At 41.2% G+C, this 26161-nt stretch overlaps 1 protein-coding gene across 5 annotated transcripts in view; it reads left to right on the top strand.

The window, feature by feature from the left end:
• Positions 1-25066, top strand: part of IFT74 (intraflagellar transport 74) — a 41193-nt gene extending 16127 nt beyond the window's left edge. For all 5 annotated transcript variants that reach the window (XM_079959429.1, XM_079959432.1, XM_079959430.1 and 2 more), the window contains exons 9-20: positions 1409-1547; positions 2346-2408; positions 2932-3075; positions 3435-3475; positions 4520-4599; positions 7490-7543; positions 10129-10226; positions 12198-12324; positions 18619-18782; positions 21372-21497; positions 23498-23558; positions 24461-25066. In XM_079959429.1, the coding sequence (XP_079815555.1) occupies positions 1409-1547; positions 2346-2408; positions 2932-3075; positions 3435-3475; positions 4520-4599; positions 7490-7543; positions 10129-10226; positions 12198-12324; positions 18619-18782; positions 21372-21497; positions 23498-23558; positions 24461-24576 (1213 nt within the window). In that variant the 3' untranslated portion in view covers positions 24577-25066. The remainder of the gene's footprint in view (positions 1-1408; positions 1548-2345; positions 2409-2931; positions 3076-3434; positions 3476-4519; positions 4600-7489; positions 7544-10128; positions 10227-12197; positions 12325-18618; positions 18783-21371; positions 21498-23497; positions 23559-24460) is intronic.
• The last annotated feature ends 1095 nt before the right edge of the window (positions 25067-26161 follow it).

Below are 26161 nucleotides of genomic sequence, written 5' to 3'. Positions count from 1 at the left end.
CCTATGTTGTAGTTTTACCTTTTAGCAATGGCTTTGGCTAGATTTAATAAATGAATGAATGAATGAATGAATGAATGAATGAATACAGTACGGAACCTGTTCCAGAAGTCCGTTCGACTTCCAAAACATTCGGAAACCAAGGCGCGGCTTCCGATTGGCTGCAGGAAGCTCCGGAAGCCAATCAGAAGCTGCGTCAGACATTCAGCTTCCAAAGAACATTCGCAAACTGGAACACTCACTTCCGGGTTTGCGGCGTTCGGGAGCCAAAATGTTTGAGTAGCAAGGCATTCATCAGCCAAGGTACTACTGTAATATGATACTTAATAGAGCAATTCTTTAATGTCTGCTCAGAAGTAAGGCCCATTAACTTCCATGGGGCCCAATCTCAGGTAAGACAGTATCCTAAATGTGTTAGAGAGAGAGTGCTAATAGCCGAGAAGGAACACAGGGGAAATACGGCTGATAACTTAATATGGAAAGAAGTAGTGTGATGGAAAAAATACGAAGAGCAGTTTTTACCAAACTGATCCTGTTGCTCACATCGCTGCTGCAACTTGCCAGATTTTCTCTCTCTCTCATCTTTTAATGCTTTTAATGCCACCCAAACTTGGATCCTCAGAGCTTGCAGTTCTGTACAGTGCCATAGGCCTTACCAGCACAGGTATACAGACTGGGATTTTCCCCAGGAAGAATGTACATGCTTCACTTAGCTCAAAGGTTAGGAAGAAGGTTTCAGTAACAGCTGTAGAGAGTAGCCAAGCGACTGCATGAGGGTCAGGGCACTCTCACCCTTCCCCTGCCAAGCTGTTTTCCCTCATAATCTTCAATAGTAAATTTCAGCCTTAAAGCTTCCTGCAGCTTCCCAACCCTTAGAGAAGGCACAGTACAAATGTTTTCCGCAAGCCCAACATGTATAACTTCCTTCAAGATAGTGTATCTGAAGAAATGTGCATGCACACGGAAGCTCATACCAATAACAAACTTAGTTGGTCTCTAAAGTGCTACTGGAAAGATTTTTTTTATATATTTTGTTCCTTCAAGGTAGGAGTTCATGTGCTCAAGCTAGCCCTATTTACATAAGCACTGGCACACGACAGAGGGAGGGGTCAGACTCACACCCACAATCCCCACTCCTGCCCTCTTCAGTTCTCTCTCTTTCTGAGATCTAGTATCTTGCAAAAGGCAGAGTGCAAATTAAATGGAGAAGGCTTATGCCCCTACAAAGTGTGCCCCTACAAAGTGGGCTCTGTTCAGAAGCTTAATGCAGAAAAGGGTTGGAAGCAGAGACGGTGAGCATAAACCTGGATCCCCTTTGACACATTCACTGGTTCATGTGCTTCTGGCTTGCACTCTTTATAAAGATTTGGGGATTGAGGTTATTTACAAAATATTTGCTTTTGTGATGCAGCAAAGAAAATCTCATTCAAGCTGTGGAAGATGACATCCAGCAAGAAAAGCAGGCGGCGGAAAACATAGTCAAAAATATGTCTGAAGAGGATCAAGCTAAATACATGGAGATGAAAGTGGCAAATGAAAAGCTCTTGCAGGTGACGCTTTCATGTCTGAACTACATCTTGATGAGCCCCAGCACAATCGATAAAGCGTTGATAAATGAAAAAGAACTCCTTCTATAGCTGAAATCCAACAGCGGAAATCCAAAAGCTGAAATCCTTTTATGTAGGATTGCATGATCTTGACTAAGCTGTCAACTCCCCATATTTTTTGGAGGGGTCCATTTTCTATGCATGTAGCTTCTGGTAGCTTTCATTAACCAAACACACTGGTCCTGCTTTCCAAACACAGTGCGTTCCTAGGAAATTGTTCATTAGGTGAGCTTTCGCTTAATGAGCTGGTGATTTCCAGTATTTCCTATATGAACAATTCTGTTCCATGATTTGTCCTTTCTCTCTCCCTCCCTCTTCCACTGCCTCCCACAGTTTGACCAAACTGGCAGTGGAAGACAGGAGTGCCTGGAGTGTTCTGGTCGGACACGACTCATCGACTAAACAACTCTCCCTCCTTGGTTTCTGCCTGAAACTACTGCAGTTAATCAGCCAAACAAAAGAAAAACTGAATTGTCTGATCCTTCCTGCTCCCTCATTTGTCTGATCTTTTCTGCTCCTTGATGTGCCCTATCTCTGTCCCTCACTCCATGGTTTCTGCCCCAAATGCTGTCACCGCCAAGATAAACACAAGGAGCTGGACAAACTCCAGCTGTTTGGAGATCTGAACCAGTCTTTCATTTAGCAAAGGTTGGGTATAACTAATTGTGTTCAGGTAACAGATTTCAGGTAATGAACATTCGAGTAGCAGGACCTGCATTCTAACTTATTTTACTCTTGTAGGAATTATGTGCCTTACAGCAAGAACTGGATGCTGTGAATATAAAAGAACAGTCTCTAGATGCTGTATGTATGACATTAAATTCTTCTATTCAATTACAAAATGGTTGAAATTTGAGGGTGTTTAAAATTTTGTTAATGAGAAACAAAAGCTGGCATAAGTTGTTGGTTTTTTGTTTTTGCTGTACCATTGAGAAAATATGGCCAAAATCCCATGATAGCCTATTGATTTATCTGGACACTGAATATCAATTAATGTTTGTAATAGAAGCCATGGGCTTTGTTACTCAGTGATTGTAGGCTCTTGATTTTTAGTTATCTACTCAGTTTTATCCAGGATGTATAGTTTTGTTTTTATCAAGTTTTAAAGGGCATTTTATTGAATACTATTGTTTGTATTTATAGGGGTGGGGGTTGGCAGACAGTATTCAGGGATATATATTTCTTTATAAACAAATCATAAATAAATTGTTACCTGGCAGTTTCAACACATGAGCACTTTTGGTTGATGTACACAAATTCTTAACAGATCACTTACATGACTTTATTCACAAAATATTTCATCACTTTAGTATGTTTATCTCTTCAGGAAATAGCACACTCCCAGGTTAAACAGGAGGCTCTGCAACTGTATGAAAAGCTTCATGGCCTTGAGGAACATCGGAATCAAATGATGGCAGAGGACAAAAGTATGGGCTCTCCACAGGAGGAGAGAGAGAGATTGCTAAAACAGGTATGTAGAGTGCTAAAACAGACAGAAATGAAGAGATTTCGCAAACAAAGGGCAGTTGAAAAGTGAAAACTGGGAGGTCAAGTAAGCACCTCTGTCCAAACCACCAACTATTGATAATGATGCTAGAAACAGAACTGACAGATGTCATTTATTATTATTAAGTGATCTCCATTTTTAGCCTTACTGAGTAATTTTTTAAAAAAATCTTTATTGCATTTTTTTAAATTCCAGAGAAAATAATAAATTAAACATTACATCCGAATAAACAGAAAGAAAAGGTATTTTTTTGCAGAGACCAACCATCTTGGGTTTTCCATTGTTATTTAATGATTATATGTTTCTTTTTTCTTTTTTTAAAGGTGAAGGAAGACAACCAAGAAATAGCAAGCATGGAGAGACAGTTAGTGCTGTTCCATATTGTTCTTTTAGACCCTGGTTCTGAATATAAATGCAATTCTCTTATCTATTTCTGCAAAGCTGCTCAACTCATATAACCAGCTTGTATAGTGCAGCTGCTTATAGGCTATATAAAGAAACAGACCTTGTGTTTTTTGAATGCCTCGCAAAACACTTCTAGTTACAACGTATTTTGAACTGAGATATGATCTATTTGGGATGACTTGAACTGTTACTAAAGTGCTAAAAGCAAGTAGTATGTAAAGCCAAAGACTGTATTTACTCAACCACGTTTCCCCCCATATCTACATGTTCATCTCGTGGCAATTTACTCATTCCAAGGGAATTTTGGCAGAAAGGAGCTTAGGCAAGGTGGAAGATTTCCAGGGTTCTTAAACATGCAGAAAACCTCTGCAGGCATAGAAGAGAAGTAGACCTCATATAGTCATCCCTTTCATGTGTTTTCTGTCCCTTGTTCATAATGGCTAAAGATGGCTGTAATCAGGCATCCCAAACTTGGCCCTCCAGATGTTTTGGGACTACACTTCCCATCATCCCTGACCACTGGTCCTGTTAGCTAGGGATGATGGGAGTTGTAGTCCCAAAACATCTGGAGGGCCGAGTTTGGGGATGCCTGGCTTTAATGAGCAGTACAACTGAAACAATTGTGCATTCTTCTATTATAGCAAACAGTGTAATCCTATATATGTCTGCCCCATTGATTTCAGTGGGACTTACTCCCAGTAGGTGAATTAGTATAGGTTTGCAATCCAAGTCATTATTATAATGCTGATTAACCAGCAGGTGGACCCATTTGTTAAGTTAAACAAGGCGAGATCGCTCCTTTGGGATAATCAAGTTTCTGTTTAAAGTTAAATACATCAGTGCTGGAATGCTAAGAACCTAAGAGATGTTAGGGAAAGAAACTAAAAGATGTTGGCGTTTTACATTTGTTAACTTCACTCACCTTGCTATTTCCCTTCCAGAAAATGCCTGCTAAATGCTGTACTTTTTCAGTTTTCATCATTTAGTTTTTGCATGGTTTTAGGCTGACAGACATAAAAGAAAAAATCAACCAACTTAACGAAGGAATACGGCAGCTTGACATGGATTTAGAGGAGCAGCAAGGTAAAATAGACAGGACCTATTAACCTGGATTTAAAAAACATTATTAAGGAGGGTATTCAACTAAGTTTTACTCAGAACAGGCCGATTGAAATGAATGGACATGAATAAGTTAGGTCTATTATTTTCAATAGGTCTACTCTAAATAAACTTTATTTCATAAAAAATTATATACTGTTTGATAGTTTAAAAAAGCCATGAAATCAAAATGAACAAAACAATAAAAATATTAGTCAAAGCAGTTAAAACATTCAGAAAATTTAAACCAGCAATAAACTAAAAGCACATCAGGTATCTGGGTAAGCTTGTCTGAACAAAAATGTTTTTAGCAGGTGTCAAAAATGGTATGATGAAGGTGTCTGTCTGATATCAATAGACAAGGAGTTCCAAAATGTAGATGCCATCTTGTTTAGTTTTTCTTCCATGTAGTAGATCTGATTCAGAAGTGAATTTGTGATTTTCCCCATTCATTTATGATCTCTGGATTGAGGGTACTGAAGATCCGTGCGCACAAAAATCTGCTGTTGGCAGGAAGGTTTCTTCTTGTTTTGAAGGACCTCAGGGCGTGAGAATAGTGAGCAAAGATAACATGATGAAGTTTTTCCTAGTCAGGGTTATGTGTACTCTGTACCAGAATAGGCCAGTTCCTTTACTAAGTCCAGTCCAAGTTCTGTGATACAAATCAGTTTTGCAAATGGAACAAGTACAGTGGTACCTCGGGTTAAGTACTTAATTCGTTCCGGAGGTCCATACTTAACCTGAAACTGTTCTTAACCTGAAGCACCACTTTAGCTAATGGGGCCTCCTGCTGCTGCTGCGCCACCGGAGCACGATTTCTGTTCCCATCCTGAAGCAAAGTTCTTAACCTGAAGCACTATTTCTGGGTTAGCAGAGTCTGTAACCTGAAGCGTATGTAACCCAAGGTACCACTGTATGCACATACTTCCTTATTTTGCATAGTATTCTTTCCAAGAATGGCTGCTTACCCAGACTGGGGTGGGTGGCAGTTGTGGCCTGTTGCCATCGGCTCCGCAACCACCAGAGCAGCAGTCACCAGGTTGCTGGCTGTTAGAAAATCTCCGGGCCAGCTCCCACCTCATCACTGTCATTTGACTTTGGCCAATCCAGCTGAGCCTGTGGGGCAGGGCATGCGGGAGCAGACCAGACTGTTGCAGTCTTCACTCTGGCCTGCTACCACCCCATATATAAGCAACGGTCCAGACCAGCAAGAACAGCAGTATCCTGTTGGCATAGACGGGATTAGTATTTTCACTACAGAATGCAAGGTTTATGGATGATGATGATGATAATGATACCCCACCCATCTGGCTGGGTTTCCCCATCTACTCTGGGCAGCTTCCAGCAAAATATGAAGACATAATACAGGACCATTTGTAGAATGTGTATACAGTGGTACCTCGCAAGACGAATGCCTCGCTAGACGAAAAACGTGCAAGACGAAAGGGTTTTTCGTTTTTTGAGTTGCTTCGCAAGACGAATTTCCCTATGGGCTTGCTTCGCAAGACGAAAACGTCTTGTGGGTTTGCTTCCTTTTTCTTAAAGCCGTTAATACCCAGGGAATCCGCGCTCCGCAAGACGAAAAAATCGCAAGACGAAGCAACTCGCGGAACGAATTAATTTCGTCTTGCGAGGTACCACTGTATATGCTTCTCTGAGTACGTATATATTATTGAGCCCTAGTATCACATATAAGATCATGAGAAAAAATATTTGAGATGTAGACGATTGTTAATTTAGCCTGAATATATCCAAAGGTTCTTATTCCTAGTTCCTACTAATCACTACTCTGTTAAGGAACTTAAATAGTATTGTTCTTTCTTGATTGCAATCTTGGTACTCCCATCACTGCTTAATTTGGTCTCTCCGTTTTCAAATAATAGTAACAATTTTTTCATTCTGCTTTTATCCTTTTTTCTTTGCATATTGCTTTTGCATTATTTTCTTGTATCATTTGGATGACTATAGACGGTAAGAAATAGATTGCTTTGGTGGTAGCTTAGCAAAAACAGCACTCTCTGCTTTTACACGAGTCTCTTTTGTTTCTTGTGTCAAGAGTAATAAAACAAAGAAGTAGAAATATTCTCTAGATTTTTTAAAAGGAGTCCAGGAATATATATTCATGGTCCTCTGAAAAGTGGGCTAGACTTTTTCAGGGCACTTCTGGTAAGTTTTCCTGTATCATGAAAGGGAGAGTCAGCCAGGAACAGGCTCACAGCTGCAAGGAAGTTCAAGGAAAATCATGGTCCCTTGGGGCCAGTTGCATATGTTTATAATTTGTATATGTTAGATATGAAGGAAAGCTGGAGGGATGTCGATACAATACTATTGGGGAGGAAAGAAGATGTTGGAATTCCTGACTCTAAATGTATCTATATTTAGCTTATCCTTTCAAATTTTTTGCTTAATTTTTTGCTTTTAAGACATCCACTGAAATATTTTTTATATATTTTAAAGACTGAATTAACCCTATTAAAATACAAACAAAGTATACAAAGTACCCCCTCTATCTCAAGCACTGAATATTTGCTTTAAATCAGATTTCCATACATGGATTTTGGTCAGCTCTTAAATGAACAAGACTCATTGAAACAGGGCATAGAACAAAAGGTATAGGAACGGATCGCATGCAGTGCTAATTGAAAAATGCTTGCACAAAGGGTATTTCCCATATGGGCTACTCACTGCAGCCCCTGTGCCTCCCTAAAGCCTCTTGGGTTGTGATATAAGAGGTTGTAGTAAAAGGGAGAAATGGAAAATGAAACAGAGACAGTTTGTGCTGTGAGTTCCTCCGAGTTCAGTAGGGTTTATCTCCAAGTAAATGAGAAGATCGCAGTCTTAATAACTGTTTAATTTTAAAATGGCATTTTTGTAGGTGAGAAGAATCTGAAATACAAGGAGTTGAAGAAAAGAGAAGAAAGCATGGACAGTAAGTAGATTCAAATGTATGTTGACTTGCATTGTCAAAATGAAGGCATCTCTTAATGCACATTTCATTTGCATTAATAGCTTTTGGTCACCTGGCATGATCGCTGTTCTTAATTTAGCAACCTTAGCCCATGACATTTCCCCACATAGCCATTGGCTTTGCAGCAGTGTATAGAGCAGGCATGGCCAAACTTGCCTCCAGCTGTTTTGGGACTACAACTCCCATCATCCCTAGCTAACAGGACCAGTGGTCAGGGATGATGGGAGTTGCAGTCCTGAAACATCTGGAGGGCCGAGTTTGGCCATGCCTGGTACAGAGCAATAATTGATTGCTATTTCAGGCATTCAGATTATCAGTCAAGACATTCCTCTTGGTTTGTAGGCTGCATTCAGTGTTTATAAGATCACAATTAATTGTGGAAAATTGAAAATAAAATAGGTCTGGGTGTGTCGGAAAATGCTGTACAGACACATGAAAAAGATTGTGAAGATCAAATAACAGCAGTTTTTTAAGTTTCATATGGCCTTCTTAAGCTGCTTTTGTATAAGGATGCATCTGTTGATTTTGCTTTTGTCAGGAGACTATCCTCAGAGGAGAACTAGATAAGGAAGGCGCTTTGCACACCTTTACAGTGCTCAGTTGACTTAAAAGCTGCCTTCAGCATACAGTAACTCTGATGTAAGATTTGGAGCTGGCATGTATGAGTCAGAGCAGGGGCCGGCAACCTAAGGCCCATGGGCCACAAGTGGCCGACGGGGGTCATTTAACCGGCCCACGAGCTGCCCCCGAACCGAGTTCCCGCTCGCTGCGCTAAACTGGCTCGGTGCGGGGACTTGCGTCCGCAACGCAGGAAATTGCGTCTGCGCAAACGCCAGAAATTGCAGGCATGAGCGCGATCTGACCCACAGAGGGATCTTCACTGGAGTGAACCAACCCAGGTGAGGTAAACCTTGCCAACTCCTGAGTCAGAGCTCCCCTCTTTGGACAAATGTCCACTGCACCCATACAGCCACCTTCTCCACATTGGAAAGTTTTGCTGCTGCAAGGGTGGCATACCGCATTTTTCACTCTATAAGACGCACCAGACCATAAGACACACCTAGTTTTTGGAGGAGGAAAACAAGAAAAAAAATATTCTGAATCCCAGAAGCCAGAACAGCAAGAGGGATCTGGCTTCTGGGATGGCCTCTTGCTGTCCTGGCTTATGGGATAGCCCCACGAAGCTTCTTAAGGGCAGGGGGATGAAGGCTCCCCCTACCCGGAAGTGGCTGCACATGGCTAAGGCAGAAGGCTCCTCTAAGAGCCGTGCTCCCTTTAAAGAGCGTGCGGGAAATGCCCCCAAGAGCCGCACACACACTCCATGCGGCTCTTAAAGGGAGCGCTGAGCAGAGCCTCCCGCCTGCATTTGCGCCATAAGATGCACACACATTTCCCCTTACTTTTTAGGAGGGGAAAAGTGTGTCTTAAAGAGTAAAAAATACGGTGTATGCACCAGAAGTAAACTATGCATCATAAGATAAGATAAGATAATAATCTTTATTGTCATTGCCCCCTCTCGGGGACAACGAAAATTACTTGGCAGCTCCATCTACCCAGGTAGGGCACTCCACACAAAATCAGAACAACTATAAAAACACTAATTAAAACAATACAATATAATACAGCAAGGAAGATTAGATGACTTTCAAAGTCCAGGTTTCCCATTCAGGGCCGAGATCGCTCTGGAGAAGAAGCTGTTCTTGAGACGGCTCGTTCTTGTCTTCATCGTCCTGTATCTCCGTCCCGACGGCAGGAGCTCGAAGAGACAGTGACCAGGATGCAATGGATCTTTTACTATGTCCAGTGCCTTCCTATGGCACCTTGTGGCATAAATCTGCTCTAAGGTGGAGAGTGAGCAGCCAACAATGCTCTCTGCTGCCTTCACAACTCTGCACAACCCCATCCTGTCCTGGGTAGTACAGCTTCCGTACCACACACATAAGCCATAAGTGAGCACGCTCTCAATGGCACAGTTAATGGCATAGTCAGAGTTCTGCAGGGCTCTAATGGAGTGCTTCAGCCGTGGCACAAGAGGGGGACGGGCAGAGCAGCAGCACTGACCTTGTGGCATTGGGACCACTGCAGTTCCCCCCAGGGCACAGCATTGTCCTCCCAGCATCAGCACTGTTTCAGCTCACTGGAGCCAGGGCAGTGACAAGGTTGGAGGAGGTCCAGGCTGGCAGCATTGATGTCCCACAAGGGTACTTCTTTGCAAGTGTAAAACATTTTCTGATGCATAGAAGAGAATCAGAGGGCAGCTTTTTATGTGGCTCTTCATGTGAGCTTTGACTGTCCTGTCACTGGTTGATCACCACGTTGATATTAAAAGGTGAATAAAAGGCTGCAAAAACCAGCTCACATTCTAGATATTCCTTACAGATAAAATTTCTTGGTAAAGTTCCATTTAAATTGCTTTAAGATGTTTATGTATATATATTAATTGTTTTTAAATTCAGAATCCTTATAGCTATAAGTCACATTTCAGGACTTTTCTGCTTTTCCTTTTATAAGCAGCAGCCTCCCTTATCTTGTTTTTCAATCTTTAGACTTTCTTGAATCTTTTGAAGAGGCAAAGAACCAGGAACTAGAACGGAAAACACAGATAGAGGCCAGTATTGTGGCAATTTTAGAGCATTCAAGCAGGGTGAGTGGCTTTGGCTCCAATCATAAGCTTGGAAGTAAGTTCCGTTGACTCTGCTGTGATTTTCATTTTACTTTTATTGATTTTTATGTAAACAAATCCAAATGAAAGCAAACTAGAACCAAAGAAAATAACAAATAACCAACTTATTTTAGGCATTTCACTGGGAACACTTACCCAAAAAGTACATCATGTCAATCCAAGAGCATTAAATCACTTACTATTTACCATCTTTGCAATGATACCAAAGGAAAAGCATAATCTTCCTCACAGGTAATCCTATTTTCAAAGGAAAAGAGGATCAACAAGTAAAAAATTTTGGGTTGGTGTGTGGAGTCTGATGATGTTTTTCATTTTATTTGTGTAGAATTCACTAGGATTTTTCTGCTACATAAATGTGGCTAGGATAACATTTTTAATCCTTTTTTCATAAGAATACAGATTTATTCCTTACTTTAGAATAAAGATGAAGAGATACCAATCACAATTATTAGTACTTTCCAAATAATCAAATTGTTTGGTGATAATTTAATTAGTTGCTTTTATTCTCCAGAAAGCATATCAAGTTGAAGCTTACAGGGGTTGCTTGACATATAAAAAGTTTACAAGTATGGTATTAACATGTGAGATGGGACAGAGAGCGAGAGAGACTGTAGCATACTACCTTCCTGACCCCTCTTATTCTTGGGGCCAGTGCAAAGATAACACAGACTTCCTGTTAACTGCTGTTAACAAATGAATAGTTAGCTTTGGAAATGTATGCTCCCTAACCTCATTTCAATCTTTCCCTTCTGTCTTATTTCAGACTCTGAAACCCATTAGAAATCATTGTTTCGGATCCTAGTTAAGAGAATCCTGCTTAACCATAACTTTGGTTAACATTGATACCAGCACGTCACTTAACTTGGTATAGCATGGGGGGGGGGTCTGCTTCAGAATGAAGAGGGGTTTGGTTCCCAAGGCTGGCTCCTGTTTTGTTCTTTGTTTTTAATCACAATTTAGGGAGAGCCATTATTGCATCTTTTTCTTCCTGCAAACTCCACCCTCCTTCACAAACAGAACCACCCTTGTTTCTTCTGCCGACACCTCAGTCTTTAATTGCACTAATAAACCTTTTATGGCCACGAAAAGAAGCAAAACATTTCATAGTTTACTTCCATCACATATGGCACTAAAACTAGGCAGACGTAGTTACTTATGCTCTTTCTAGCTTAAAGTACAGTACAAACTGCACCTAGAATCATTCCCTGTTTATATAACCTCATATGTTCTTATTTTGCCTAGTGTATCAAATCCCCCCCACACCCAAATCAGGCAATTTAAGTCGATAAAACTATTATTTCAATATTATTACACCTTTGGCTACATTAACTAAGCTTGGTTCTCATTTGGATATGTTATTTTTCTGTTGCCTATTTTTTTTCAAGAAAATGTCGTTATAATGGCTTTTATGTGCAACTTTCATGGGTTCAGCTTTTGTCACTCAAGGCTGCTTCATGGAGGAACAAGCATTTTCACTTTTTAAATACTGCATGCTACAGTAAAAACAACTTAATTTACACTGCTGGCTCCTGCTTATAAAACCAGCATCTGATTGTCACATTCACAATTTGGAGTTGAGTTGCCCTGGCTTTGGAAAGCAAGGTATTCCATAGCATGTGGAAAGAAAACATTTACTGGGAGCAAAGACTATCCTCACTTGAACTTCCCCAAATTGCAGCGGCCTCTCACCTTTTATTCACCCTTGGCCCTGTTTCCCCAATCATAGGTGAGACAATACAATGGTCTGTAAAACTACAACATTCTCCTTTTTATAAATGAACTCCAAACAGCCAAAATGTTTTTCCTAAGGGGATTTGCTGTAGCTGACTTCAGTAGTATGGAAAAACACCAACCATTCTCATTGTTAAGCCACCAGTTGTAGCAGTGCATTTGGGGTGTCTCATCTTCCACTACTCTTCTTTAATCACGCAGAATGTAAATCGCATGAAGCAGATATCTTCTGTAACAAACCAAGAGCTGAAAATCATGCAGGAAGATCTCACTTTCAAGTCAAGTGAAATGCAGAAATCACAGAGTACTGCGAAAAACCTGGGAACAGGTATGGCAAGCGAAGTGTACGTTGTATTTATTTACAAATTTCTCTCCCACCTTCTAGTGCAAAAAATGGCCTTAATGCAGCTTACAAGAATGAAAAACAGTAAAGTGAAATTCACTGCACAAACCAAAACATCATATCAGCAGATAAAGAGATAATATAAAACCAGCAGATAAAAGTCATTGAAATATCTTGAATACCAATAAAAGTCCAAATGAACAGGACAGATGTTGTCTTGCACCTAAAGGATAATGGAGTTGGTCCCAGGCAAGCTCTGGGGAGAGGATTTTTTGCATGTCCCTACAGAAAATACCCTTTATCAAAGAGCTAGCTGCCTGACTTCAGAAAGCAGTACTGCCCAGAGCATGGCTGGTAGAGATTATATTAATTGACAGTAAGGTTAGGATTTTTGAAAACTGGTTTGCATCTGACATTTGATCCAGCTACTTCAGTATGATGCTGACCAGCATGGGCTCTCCAGAGTTTAAGACACGACTCTTTCCCAGCCTAGGGATGCTTGGGATTGAACTTTGGGACATTTAGCATGCAGGATGTGTGTTCTATCACAGCTACAATTCTTCCAATTCTACTTTGGAGAAGACACTTTTATAGAAAACATGGCCCTAGGCTAAAACCAGCAATGGTACTTGGTTTCCAAATTCAGTTTGAAGCCAGTAAAAATATTGTAATACTTTCAGTGATGATCAGCATATTTAGTCATTTTTGTCTTCTTTTTTTTAAAGAATTTTATGAGATACATGATCTGTGTCATATGCATGTGCTCATATTAGTGTACGATTTATATTAAAATACCCAGATATAAACACATACAGCTACTACAGGAGACAAACTTCATTTGATGCACCCAAGAGTCCAGATACTATCCACACTGATTTGTTCATACTGATAGAACTATCTACTTAGCACTATGTCAAATATATCCCTTTAGATGTATTCCAGTCCCCTGCTTATATGCATAGAAAACAAGATTTGGTGCCTCCGTGCATAGAAATTATTTCCCAAAGCTCTAAATCACAAATGGACAGTTTTGATGACACTAAAAAAAGTTGAAGGGTAATTCTTGCTGAACTATTGTTTATATGTTTCTCTGCCCATGAGGCCTGGCAGTTTGCTTTATTCTTCTTTAACATGAAGGAAGTTGGGATCCTGAATTCCGATTTGATTCTGTGCTCCGTTCAAAAGAGCCTTGTGGACCCATGCAATGCTGTAGAAATGCACTTCGGGGCCACAACCTCACTCTTTGTATAAAGATCATTGCACAGAGCCTTCTCCTTCCCTCCCCAAAGGAAACTCCTGTGAGTAAACACATTTGCTGATGGCAGCATTTCCCAGTAACATTTCCCTGGGTCAAAGCACAAAGCAGTTTTGTCTCAGAATTTGCTACTGTGTACACATTTGCTTGCTGAAGTCTGACTTAGTGGCATATCAGAAGGAACTGGACTGCATCCTCTTCCTGTCTCTTCCCAGAGAGAAGGGTTGTTATTTTTTTTCTTTCCTTTTCCCCTTTCCTTTTTTTTTCACTGTAGGATGGCAGTTGGATTGCAGAAAATCCTTTACTTTCTCCAGATTATTTTACAGGGGAAGCCAACCTACAGCTAGTAAGGTCATTGTTCCATCTAGCACAGTACTGGCTGCTCTAAGCAGCAGTATCTCATCAGTGGTTCAGGAAGGAATTTTTTTGAGCCCTGCCTGGAATGCTAGGGACTGAACCCAACACTTGCATTCAGTGTATGTGCTTTGCCACTGAGCCACAACCAATCCCTTCTACAGCTGCTCCTTCTGTGGAAAGCAGGTCATGTTTTAAATGCATGCCAGTGCCATTTGAGGCATATAAGTATGCACAAAGATATATGAAACTGTCATATACTCTCAGTCTGCCCACCCAATACTGTCCAAGGTCTCAGGCAGAAGGTGTGTTAGACCCTCCTGCCTAAGACGCTTAAAAGTGGAAGCACCAGAGTTGAACCAGAAACCTTGTTTGTGTAAAGCATAGGCTCTGCCACTGAACTATGGGCCATCCCTGTTGTAGCCCCATCTGAGTCCCTTTGCCGAGCAAGCAGAGGCTACGAGTCTCTGAGGAACACTTACCTGAGATCAGAATCCACATACAAAGACAGTCAAGATGATAGGAAATCCAGATGATCACAGAGCCAAGGGACAAGATCACTGGCAGCAGTAAGGTAGAGGGCCAGGAACCACAGGCATTATTTCCAGCATCTGACAACAACAACAAAAACAATTTCTTTATACATACATACATAACCCACCCATCTGGCTGGGTTTCCCCAGCTATTCTGGGCGGCTTCCAACAAAAGTTTAAAAATACATTAAAACTTCATTCATTAAAAACTTCCCTAAACAGGGCTGCCTTCAGATGTCTTCTAAATGTCAGATAGTTGTTTATTTCTTTGACATCTGATGGGAGGGCGTTCCGCAGGGAGGGCACCACTACCGAGAAGTCCCCCTGCCTGGTTCCCTGTAACCTCACTTCTCACAGTGAGGGAACTGCCAGAAGGCCCTCGGAGCTGGACCTCAGCTTCTGGGCAGAACGATGGGGGTGGATACGCTCCTTCAGGTGTACTGCTGCTGAGAGCTCTGTTTAAGAAGCCTGGAGCGATCTGGTTCTCATCCGTGCCTTCTGCTCTGTGACCTTGAAGGCTGAACAGGTGTGTGTGGAGTCTTTTCACCTTCTCCCCCTTCAGGCTGCTGTTCAGCAGGCAAAGCTGACTCCTGGCCCGTGACAATCCCCATAAAGATATTCTTCGGTACATATATACTGCCTCTCCCTCAGCCATTTGGGACTTCTCAGTTTAGGAAAAGGAAAAGTAAGAGGGGATATGGTAGAGGTGTATAAGATTATCGATGGCGTGGGAAGAGAGAAGCTTTCTTCCCTCTCTCACAGAATTTGTGGCCATCCATTGAACCTGAATGTTGGAAAATTCAAAACAAGCAAGGAGGTGGTTCTTCACACTGTGCATAGTTAATTTGCTCTGACAAATTTTAGTTGTGGCCACCAACTTGGAAGGCTTTAAAGAAGGATTAAACAGATTCACAGAGCTCAAGGCTGTCAGTGTCTACTAGCACTGATTGCTAGGTTTGCCATCCCCTATCAGAGACAGTAATGCCCCTGAATAAGAGTTTCTGGGAATCACAAGTGGGAGAGTGATGTTGCAGGACTTTGGGCGGCTTCCGATAGGCATTTGGTTGGCCAGCTTGAGAACAGTATGGGCCTTTGGTCTGATCCAGCAGAGTTCTTACAGCTTGAAAATGTACAGCCGCCCAGAGTGGCTGGGGCAACCCAGTCAGATGGGCAAGGTACAAATAATAAATTAAGTTCACTTAGCAGAAAACCTTTAAAAATTAGTCGAAGACCACCCAAAGAAAATACAAGTTTCTTAACTCTTGTTGTAACTTATTTGATACAATACCAGAGCAATATTATACAGTCATACCTTGGTTCTCGAACGCCTTGGTACTCCTACGTTTTGGCTCACAAACGCCAAAAACCCGGAAGTAAATGTTCCGGTTTTCGAACATTTTTTGGAAGCCGAAAATCTGACGTGGCTTCCGCTTGAGAGCAGAAAGCTCCTGCACCCAATCGAAAGTCACGCCTCGGTTTTTGAACATTTCGGAAGTTGAACAGACTTCTGGAATGGATTCCGTTTGGGAACCAAGGTACGACTGTACTCATTTTATGTCAGGATGGGGGGAAAGTTGCTAATAGACCAGTGGAATGACCACTGTATCCAATCTAAGCTCAACACAGGAAGAGAAGCGGGAAAGGTGCACAAATAGGGAAATGGTCAACGGTCCTGGGAAACTCTAGCAGAGCCTACCAGTCCCGATGACAGTATCAACATGCATACAAACATGGAGGGAGCCAGTGCACTCAAGACAAGGAAAGAATGCAGCGCATGCCTTTGCATCACTGTTCATGCAAGACAATGCCACAACACTCCCTCAGCCCCAGTGGCACAGCCGGTAGTGACCATCCAGTGATGAGGTTGTACATGTGTTCTCTGTCCGGATTCCTGTGTGTCAGTGCACAGCTGCAAACAACAGCACTGGGTATACAGCCATTTGCCCTTAACAGTTCCCGGATCAATATGATTTCTTGAGCTTCTTCGCTCATAAGAAAAATTCATACGTTTCCCTCCCTAAAACTGCACTTTGTTTCTTGCATATTGCATCTGCCTTCATCACACTCCAATAAATCTGTTCAAAGCAGCTAGGGAATCAGACACTAACAAATCTATTTGGGGGTAAACTGTATTCACTAGAGCACTCTTTTGAAGAGATAGCATGTATCAAACAACTCAAATACCTTGTAGGGAAAACAATAGAATTTTAAAAAACACCCAGTGAAAATAAAAAACAACCCTTTCCAATCATATACCCCTAGTTTCTAAAATCTTATTACAGTGGTACCTCGGGTTAAGAACAACATTCATTCCGGAGGTCCGTTCTTAACCTGAAACTGTTTTTAACCTAAGGTACCACTTTAGCTAATGGGGCCTCCTGCTGCTGCCACGCCGCCAGAGCACGATTTCTGTTCTTAACCTGAAGCACTATTTCTGGGTTAGCGGAGTGCGGAACCTAAAGTGTATGTAACCCAAGGTACTACTGTAGTGACAAGCAATTCTTCTCCTTAAGTAATTTTTGTATAAGAGCTTAATCCAGATTTAAGCAAAAAATAAAATAAAAATAAAGAATGGCCCAAGGAATTTCTTTAGGGGCATTTGGTGCCTTATATTAGGCATTGTGATTTTTGTTACCAGCCTAAGCATTCAGGAAAAGCTGAACAAACAAAAATCAGGTCTCCTTTTATTCGAACTGCTTGTTACCGGCAATAGTGGCTATCGTGCTAAGTTGCTATTACAACCGCACTTAGTATCTCCCTGGGGTGCCATCTCTTGCTCTTCAGGAAGTTGACTTCTTCGGTATAGCTCAGATATATTCGTGATAAACGAAAATCTGAGAGTGGCAGGGAATGATGAAAATGAATTATGGGCTTCTTTATTTTTTAAAACTGTTGTTTTAAAAATAGGCCCAGAAGTGAGTACAGTGATACCTCAGGTTACAGACGCTTCAGGTTACAAATGCTTCAGGTTACAGACTCCGCTAACCCAGAAATAGTACCTCAGGTCAAGAACTTTGCTTCAGGATGAGAACAGAAATCGGGCTCTGGCGGCGCGGCAGCAGCAGGAGGCCCCATTAGCTAAAGTGGTGCTTCAGGTTAAGAACAGTTTCAGGTTAAGAACAGACCTCCGGAACGAATTAAGTATTTAACCTGAGATGCCACTGTACTTCTCTATTCAGTTTTTCAACCCAACACATGGTGGTGAGGTTAGAATCATGCTGCCATGTGCCTCTTGTTTTCCAGCATGCTCACCTGATATCTGCACATTAGGAAGCATAGGTGCATAGAGGCCTATGCGTAAAACCTATGACATGTACACAATTTTTCAGGCCTAGACACACCAGACTATGCCTCTAGGCCCCTTTGCAAACGCAGCCTTCAGCGTGGAGGAAATAAGAGGCCACATATAAGGACCCAGTTAATGTTCTGGAAGCATTTGATCAGTCAAGAGTTTTCAGGGCTGGGCAAGTGTGATCTATAACATGAGTGGGAAAACCACTGGGAGCTCCCACCTAAGAGCTGGACGTAAGGGTAATAAATATGGCATCCAAATTGCAGATATTAAATAGACTCAAAGGCAGAGAGGGTCAGCATGACCTCAGTCTGTTACTAGACAATAAAACAAAAATATGCATGTTGAGATTGACCATGTTTATTTTAACACATGCTTCATCTTAAGATACTATTGATGTGCTTGCTCCCCACCCCAAATTATCAACAGAACCATTGAGGGTTCTGTATATTATACCTGTCAAAACGATCCTTAGGAGCAGGTCACCTAGAGACTTTACAACACTTTTCATAGTTTAAAACTAAAAAGGGCAGCAGGATCTTTTTGCATAGTTTTATGGACAAATGTAAGCGACGAACAACAATGCTAATTCCTCTTTGCCAGTTTTTGTTGCAAATATGTCAACACTAGTCTTAGCGATACCACTACTTCATCACATAATGGATATTTGTATGTAAAACTTAAGGACGTACTTAAGAGCTTTCCTGGACTAAGGCCAAGGTGAACAAGGCAGGCAGGAGTCAGTTGTCTCCTTGAATAAGTAAATGTATGATTCACTTTTTTCTGTGCTAGAAAATAATCTCCATTGTATGTCAGTAATGCTTCTTGGCTCTTTCTGTTTCAGACAGCCAACGTCTGCGGATGGACCTCCAGAAAATGGGCCTGCTGGAAGGCAAGATGGTTGATGAACTGACTTCTCTCAAAGAAAAAATAGAGCAAATGACCAAAGACCTGGAACTTTACAACAATCTGCCAGCCCTGAAAACAGCAGGAGAGGAAAAGAAAAAGGTAGTTAACAGTCAAAACACATTAATAATATTTGCTTGAGACCAAGTTATTGAAATATTCCAGCTGCGTCTTGTTAAATGTTCTGTCGTGGTGTCCTTTACATACTCGTACACTGAGGCATGGTGGAGTTGTTTCCCAAAGCTGTTAACAGCTTGTGGCTACTCACAGGATCCATCCCCCAGTCAGGTAGTTATGGTAGCTGCATATCTGCCACATCTGCATGGAAGAGTGTCGTGTGGACCAGTAGCTCCTGTGTGGCTTCTCATTTCTCATCAAAACTGAGTAAAAAAATGCTTTTCTTTGCTTTGCTTTTTGCTTTTTTTAGAGAAAATAAATGGCCCCACTGTTTTAGCTCTAAAACTGAATGTAATGGGATAAGGGGTTGCTTGTGCGTAAGCGCTAAAACGCTCCCAGTTTTGTAGTTAGTTTTAAACTTTCCCTAACCGGACAGCCATAAGTGCGTGGCTGCCTTAATCACTGGCAGAATCCGTCAGTGGGCGTTTCCTGAATTTCTTCCAACATAAAAGTTCTTTGACAGAAAGTCTCCTCCTTGATTCCCTGCGCGACAGCTTTCTGCGCAGAGTGGGCATTCCAAGGGGAGGTCCTGAGCTCTCACCACTGGTCTCGCTTGAAGCGTCTCTGAGCCTCACCTCCGAAGCTGTCTCCTCCTTCCCTCCTTCTTCAGCGGAAACTCTCCCTCTCCCCCTGCTGGTTCCCTCCTCAGCATCCGAGGGTCTCCCAACATCCGAGAGCCTCTCCACCACCCTGAGCTCCGATGGCAGTTCCCTGACACTGAACATAAATTAAAATACATCATAGAATCTACGAGTTGGAAGGGACCCTCAGGGTCATCCAGTCCAACCCCCTGCAAGGCAGGAATCTCAGCTAAAGCACCCATAACAGATGGCCACCCACCCTCTGCTTAAAAACCGCCAAGGAAGGAGAGTCCACAGCCTCCCAAAGGAGACCATTCCACTGCCAAGCAGCTCTTGCTATCAGAAAGTTCTTCCTGGTGTTTAGTCGGAATCTCCTTCCTTGTAACTTGAGGCCACGGGTTCGAGTCCTGCCCTCCAGAGCAGGAGAAAACAAGCTTGCTCCCTCTTCCATGGGACAGACCTTGAGATAAGTAACACGTAACATTTCCTGTGCAGCTACAAAGATTCAGAGGCACTTGAGTTGAGTTAATTTGGCATCCTTCTGCCTCGGGAGACAGTGGAAGAGAGCACCTTCAGGGGTCAGGTCAAACCGTTTGGAGCATTGTACAGTGGTGCCTCGCAAGACGAAATTAATTCGTTCCGTGAGTTGCTTCGTCTTGCGATTTTTTCGTCTTGTGGAGCGCGGATTCCCTGGGTATTAATGGCCTTAAGAAAAAGGAAGCAAACCCGCAAGACGTTTTCGTCTTGCGAAGCAAGCCCATAGGGAAAATCGTCTTGCGAAGCAACTCAAGAAACGAAAAACCCTTTCGTCTTGCGCGTTTTTCGTCTAGCGAGGCATTCGTCTTGCGAGGTACCACTGTACTGCTGTTATAGTAGAAACCAATATGGGAGAAACGTGTTTTGGGGCAGATGAGGGCATCCAGTTTTGCTGCTACAGATGCGCCAGGGCATTTATTCTCTCTGCATTCCTCCCAGCAGTCATTCCTCCTGATCTTTCTGTGGTTACACAACCTGCCAGTCTCCAGGCACTGCGATCATCTGCAAGCGATTCTCATATGGCGGGGAATCGTTTGTCAGCCTTAATGTCACATTTGCACGCATCTTTGTCTCTGAGTTTCAGTTGCTGCGGAAAACGAGCAGAAGAGTACTATGGTGCGAATGTCTTGCTTGTGAGCTTCCTGTTGGCTTGAGGTTGGCTACTGTGAGAAGAATGCTGGACTAGATAGGCCTTTGAGCTGATACAGCAGGGTTCTACATATGTTCTTGGGCTTAGCATTTATTTTAGTAGTTCATTATCTTCAGAATGTGCTTTATTATCTGCATTCCTTCTTTTGTCTTGAACAAAAGCTTTCAAGGGAAAGGTATAAGAAAGTAGCCAGAGTACAATATTATGCACAGAAAGAGGAAGTGTTTCACAGTTCAAAAAAAGAAAGCGTATTAAAGAGGGATGGAGAAACTGTGGCTCTCTGGTCGATGTTAGGTACCAGCTTCCATTAGCCTCAGCCAGCTTGGCAAATAGTCAGGAATGGTAAGAGTTGTAAACTAAGAACTTTGGGTGGCCAAATGTTTTGTTATCAGTGATGTACGAGCCGTGGGTTTTCATTCGGAAAGAAATAGAAAGCCCTTGTGTTCTCAGACATATCTTCTATTTTTCCATTTCAGAAAGATTAGCCAACTTGCAAACCAGTCACTACAGTCAACATAACACAGTCAAACAAATCAGTCCATGCATCTTTCACACATGAACCGACCACGCACTTTTCCCATGCCGTCTGTCATATACACGATTATATGCTTTCATGGGAATGAGTGCCAGATGCTTAGATTCAAGCATAAATGCTTCCCCCCTCTCTGAATTTTAGAAATAAGCTAGAGCACTTTTAAGATGAGTGCTTTTTAATCTTCCATTTTTTATTATTTCCTTACTCTTAAGAAACTGCAAGAAGAGAAAGAAACACTAACGAAGCGCAGGAATGCTTTCAAGAAAACTATGGAGCATCTGAATAGAGAATATGAAAGCCTGAAGTTGCAGCTGCAGGAGAACGAGACACATTCACAGGTACAATTGAAAATGCCTATTGCCTTTTGGTGTTGCCTTTTCTCCACCTTTTTGGAGTTTTGAAACTTTTGTATAATATGTCTATGCATACATAAATTGCTTTTTTTACAGCCTCTTTAAATAACTTCAAAATCTTTAAAATGTGGAACGACATTAGATCTCTTTCCAAGAATTGCTGCTTGCGGCAGGACTAAATTTGAAAAAAGAAACACAGAACTCTTCCAGTTATAAACTAAAGAGCAGTAATATTAATATTACAGTAGATACATAAAATGATATTAGAGTAATTGAGATGGTTTTGGAAAAACTAGTCCATACTGGAGAAAAAAGTGTGAATGTGAATATGTACCAACCATGACAAATCTCAGGCAAGTCTAATATTTCTATAATTCTCTGACATTTGTGCTCTTTCACTCCTGCCATTCTATTAATGTCCCTGAGATTTTATTGTTGTGGAAAATGACAGGTTTGCTGCGGGAAATTGACAGGTTTGCTGGGGGAAATTGAGGGCAGGGGTAACATGGGGGAAAGAGATAACTCTCCCTCTTCCATATCAGTTTTGAATTTGGCAGAATTAAGAATATTCAGCTCCCAAATAGTTGTGTTTTCTTTTTGCACATTCATGGTTGAACTGTTGAGAGTCAGTGATGCAATATATATATATAATAAGTAGGACCTGCAACAACTTTTTTGCACTGTGAAATGTTCCCTGTTTAGGATTCCATCCACTTCATCCCATTCTTCCCTAACACCAATATCTCCAACCAGCTTTTCCTCCCAGAGTTACTTTTGCAAACCTTGGGTTTCCTTTGATCCTGCTGATAACTCCCTTTTTTACATGAGTGTTAACTGCTTTGGCTACATAAACAACCACACTCAGAGACTGACGACGGGAAAGTAGAGAGAACGGTGGAAACCAAATGGGATTTCACGATACAATTTGTTAATTTGAAAGGCTCAGCTGTATTTGTGCTGAGTGTGGCACACAAGTCACCCTGTAAAATGTATTGAAGCTTTTCTTTGTCACCTGTTGTATCCCAAAATCTACTAGCCATCAGAGGCTCAATAAAGTGCATTGAGCTCTTTTTCTGAGCAGAAATTGTGATGGGCAATTGCTGGTTTGGAAGGTGTACCAAATAGCACTACACTCACATACTAAATGTTAGCTTCCACACAGCTATTCTGAAATATTCATTGCAAATAGCTTGCATGTCTTGATGGCACAAACTTTGAACAGTAGCACCAGCCAAGCAAATCAATGCTCTACAAATTGCATTGTTAGGAAGCAGCCATCAATATAATAGCCATATTGCCTTCCTGTTGATGCTTAAAGTGGTGTCGGAGTCCCAACATTTAGCCTGCAGTCTTACAATCTTCTCAACGCAGTCCTGCTCTTATCATAGCTTTTGGCATCAGACAGGAAATTTAGCTATGGAAATGAGGAAGTTTCTTCTGTGCAGTTCAGGGCCCAATATAGTTTCAAGATACGTTGCATGATAAGCTTTACATAGTCTGAAAACAGTTGTTAACCAAAAAGAAATGCAGATAATGAGAGTTCAGTGTCATGCATAAATCATAGTCTCCACACTGTAATTAAAGACAATATTCTCATGGCTTGCATGGATTGCAAACCATCTTTTTGATGCAGTGTAATTACAAACTGCATGTCCTTTGCTGGAATCCTTATCAGTTCTTGTAATTTCTCTACAGCTCTGCTTAAGCATATGAAAATCGGTGAGACTTAACTGATTTAGTAAGACTACTGACATAGACATACTTACTAGAGAGTAAGCCCTAGTGAACGTAGTGGGATTTCTAAATAGCTATATATAGGTTTGTGCATGTTATCTGAATTGTTCTTGATCTTATTTATTTGGTAGAATCCTTTGGGTGGAAGGGCAGAATATACATTTAATAATCATTAAATTAAATTAAGGGGGGTTAGTTGTTATGCAAGTGGCTATTTTTTGCTATCATTTTTTTTCATTTTGTAATTGCAGCTTACGAATTTGGAAAGGAAATGGCAACACCATGAACAAAATAACTTTGTCATGAAAGAATGTATCCTTTTTAAAAAAGAGAGAGAAGATGCTGAAAATAATCATGGTAAATAAGAACATAAGCAGGTGCTTAAGTCTCTTAAATCAGTTGGGCTTGCTTAACATTTTCTGAATCATGCCCATTCTCAGCATGTTACTCTGAAAGCCTGAGGTACAACGACTTATTCCACATGCTACAGATGACCATCATATGTCTTAACGTTTACATATATAGATAATTATATCCAAAGAAAGGGACTGTTTTATTTGTTCAACAGGAGACAATGGTTATGAAGAGACTTTTGCCAGGAAATTATGGATGATATCCAACCTTAGTCATAATCTTAGTAGATCCATTAAGTTGTTTAAGTCAACTGATTTAAATGGGTTTACTCTGAGTATGACTAATGTTAGCTCTCACCCAGTATCTCTTCCGTTATAGTTTATCTGAGGCATTTGACAACCTTAAAGCAGTTTGGTTTGCTGAGATATCATGGGGGGGGGGGAATTGCCTTCCTTCTGTACACTCAGAGCTCACACAGATGGCCAAACTGCTTTTCTCACTCATCATCATCTGTATCATCCTGCAAAATCTCAATGTGAATGGTGCAAATGGTAAAATAGCTGTTTTTCCAGGTAGGAACTATTGTACATGCAGATTTTAATACCTATAACTTACGACACAATCCACCTAACAAACTGAAATCATGCACAAGGGCTTCCACTTGCATAATGGGGTTTCCCCCTTTCTGCCCCCCCCCCCATTTTTGCTTTGGGGGTTGCAAGGACCCCCAGAATAGCAGGGGGGGTCATTCTATCTGGCAAGCAGATATGCTTGTGCAGACCAAATGTTTATTTTAGCGTGCCATTGAATTCTACCCTCTGATGCACGTTGGAGAATTTTCCTTATCTTTTTATCATCAGTTATAGCAACGAAAAGTCAGGAAAGTGATTACCGGCCTGTAATGAAGAATGTGACAAAGCAGATTGCAGAATATAACAAAACTCTCATCGAAGCTTTACAGAGCAGCAGGACCTGAGCTTAGTCACTTCCTTCACATGTCCGTGGACCAATGAGAATTATTATTTATAGTGCTACACACTTCCCCAGTACACAACAGCAATATCTATGTGCATTTTTCATTCTGGTTAGTTAACAACAACCAGGAATTTGTTTCTTTAAAATTAACTTCACTGGATTTAGTCCTCTATTCTCTGCCAATGGTTTATTGGAAACAATGTAATTTACATCATTTTGGCCAAGTTAAGAAAATAATTCTATCCATCTTATTTTAAGAATTTTTAATAAGGGGAGAGGGGTGAATTGTAGGTATAAAATCAGATATGTAGCAATAAATAATTTTAAAAACTTGAGGGGTTTTTATCCAGAGGGGGAATTATCCAGCATTATTTTCAAGAGAATATTATTTCATAGGGATCACATGCCGTAGGATACAAGTTCTCATGCCTCAGAATTCAAGAAAATGGGTTTTTGGCTCGACTGTGAACATAAAATTGTTTCTAAATTTATGCATGCGTAAAGGAGAAATGTGTTTATTTTACCTTTTAATGCGAACCTACCTAATTTTCAGTTCCCAAACTAAAACGTTAACTGAAACACAGCTATCCTTCACCCTTACCTGAATCTTTCAGAGCAGTTCTCCAGTCAAAAAATACTTCATTCTCCAGGAGAATTTATCCTTTGAGTATCAAAGATATCAGATGTCTGATCCACGTTAATTTAGAGCAGGGTTTTTAGCGTGGCTGCCCCTGTCATGTGGAAATCGATTCCTGTTGATATATGAAAGAAACCCACTATCTGCATTTTCGGGGGGGGGGGGTGTTCCATTTGACTTCCAAGGTACGACTGTACAACCTATAATGCCCTCTCTGACATGTGAATGAATAAACTTTATTACGGTCACAGACCAGGATAAAAAACAAACAAACATATAAATAAAATAGCAGTTAGGATTTTTTTCACTGATAAATGTTGGAGCAAATGAGGAGAAAGAAACAAGCATAGGATAAAACCTCTGAATAAAATACAAGATTAAACACGGATAATGGATGGATAAAAACTGATAATTAAAACAGGTAAAAACTAAAAACAAATAAAAACATGCAGTTAAAACAACTGTAAGGGCGTAAGAACTAAAAGACTCATAGTTAAAACAACTATAAGAGGCTGCAGAGTAGAAGCCTCTGAAATAGAGGACACAGGCATTAGAAACTGATGTGCAGATATGGTTAAAACAGACAGTTAAAACAATGTGCAACAATAAATTTAGAAACAATGTGCAACAATAAACTATCCCAGGGAGTTGACTCAAAGTCACCCATGGAACTAAGTTTGGGGATTTTCATGCCGGACTATTTTGAGTTGGGCGATGGTCTGCGTCTACAGATTTGTACACAGAATCTGGCGACCATCCAGGTCTTCTTCTGATCTTTGCCTAACAGCAAAAGGTCAAATTTTTGCTTTTGCGGGAGGTCAGCGAGCCTCACCAGTAGGCGATCAATGAACTTACTACATGCCTCTTCGTAAAAGGGACATTTAAAGAACAAGTGTTCTGGGCTTCCTATCTCTCCCAATGGACAGGTGCAAAGTCTCTGGGCAGAGGG

Source organism: Podarcis cretensis, assembly GCF_951804945.1.
Source record: "Podarcis cretensis genome assembly, chromosome: 17".
NCBI classification, from domain to species: domain Eukaryota; kingdom Metazoa; phylum Chordata; class Lepidosauria; order Squamata; family Lacertidae; genus Podarcis; species Podarcis cretensis.
Note: the sequence above shows the minus strand (reverse complement) of the source record. Positions and strands in the feature narration are given on the sequence as shown.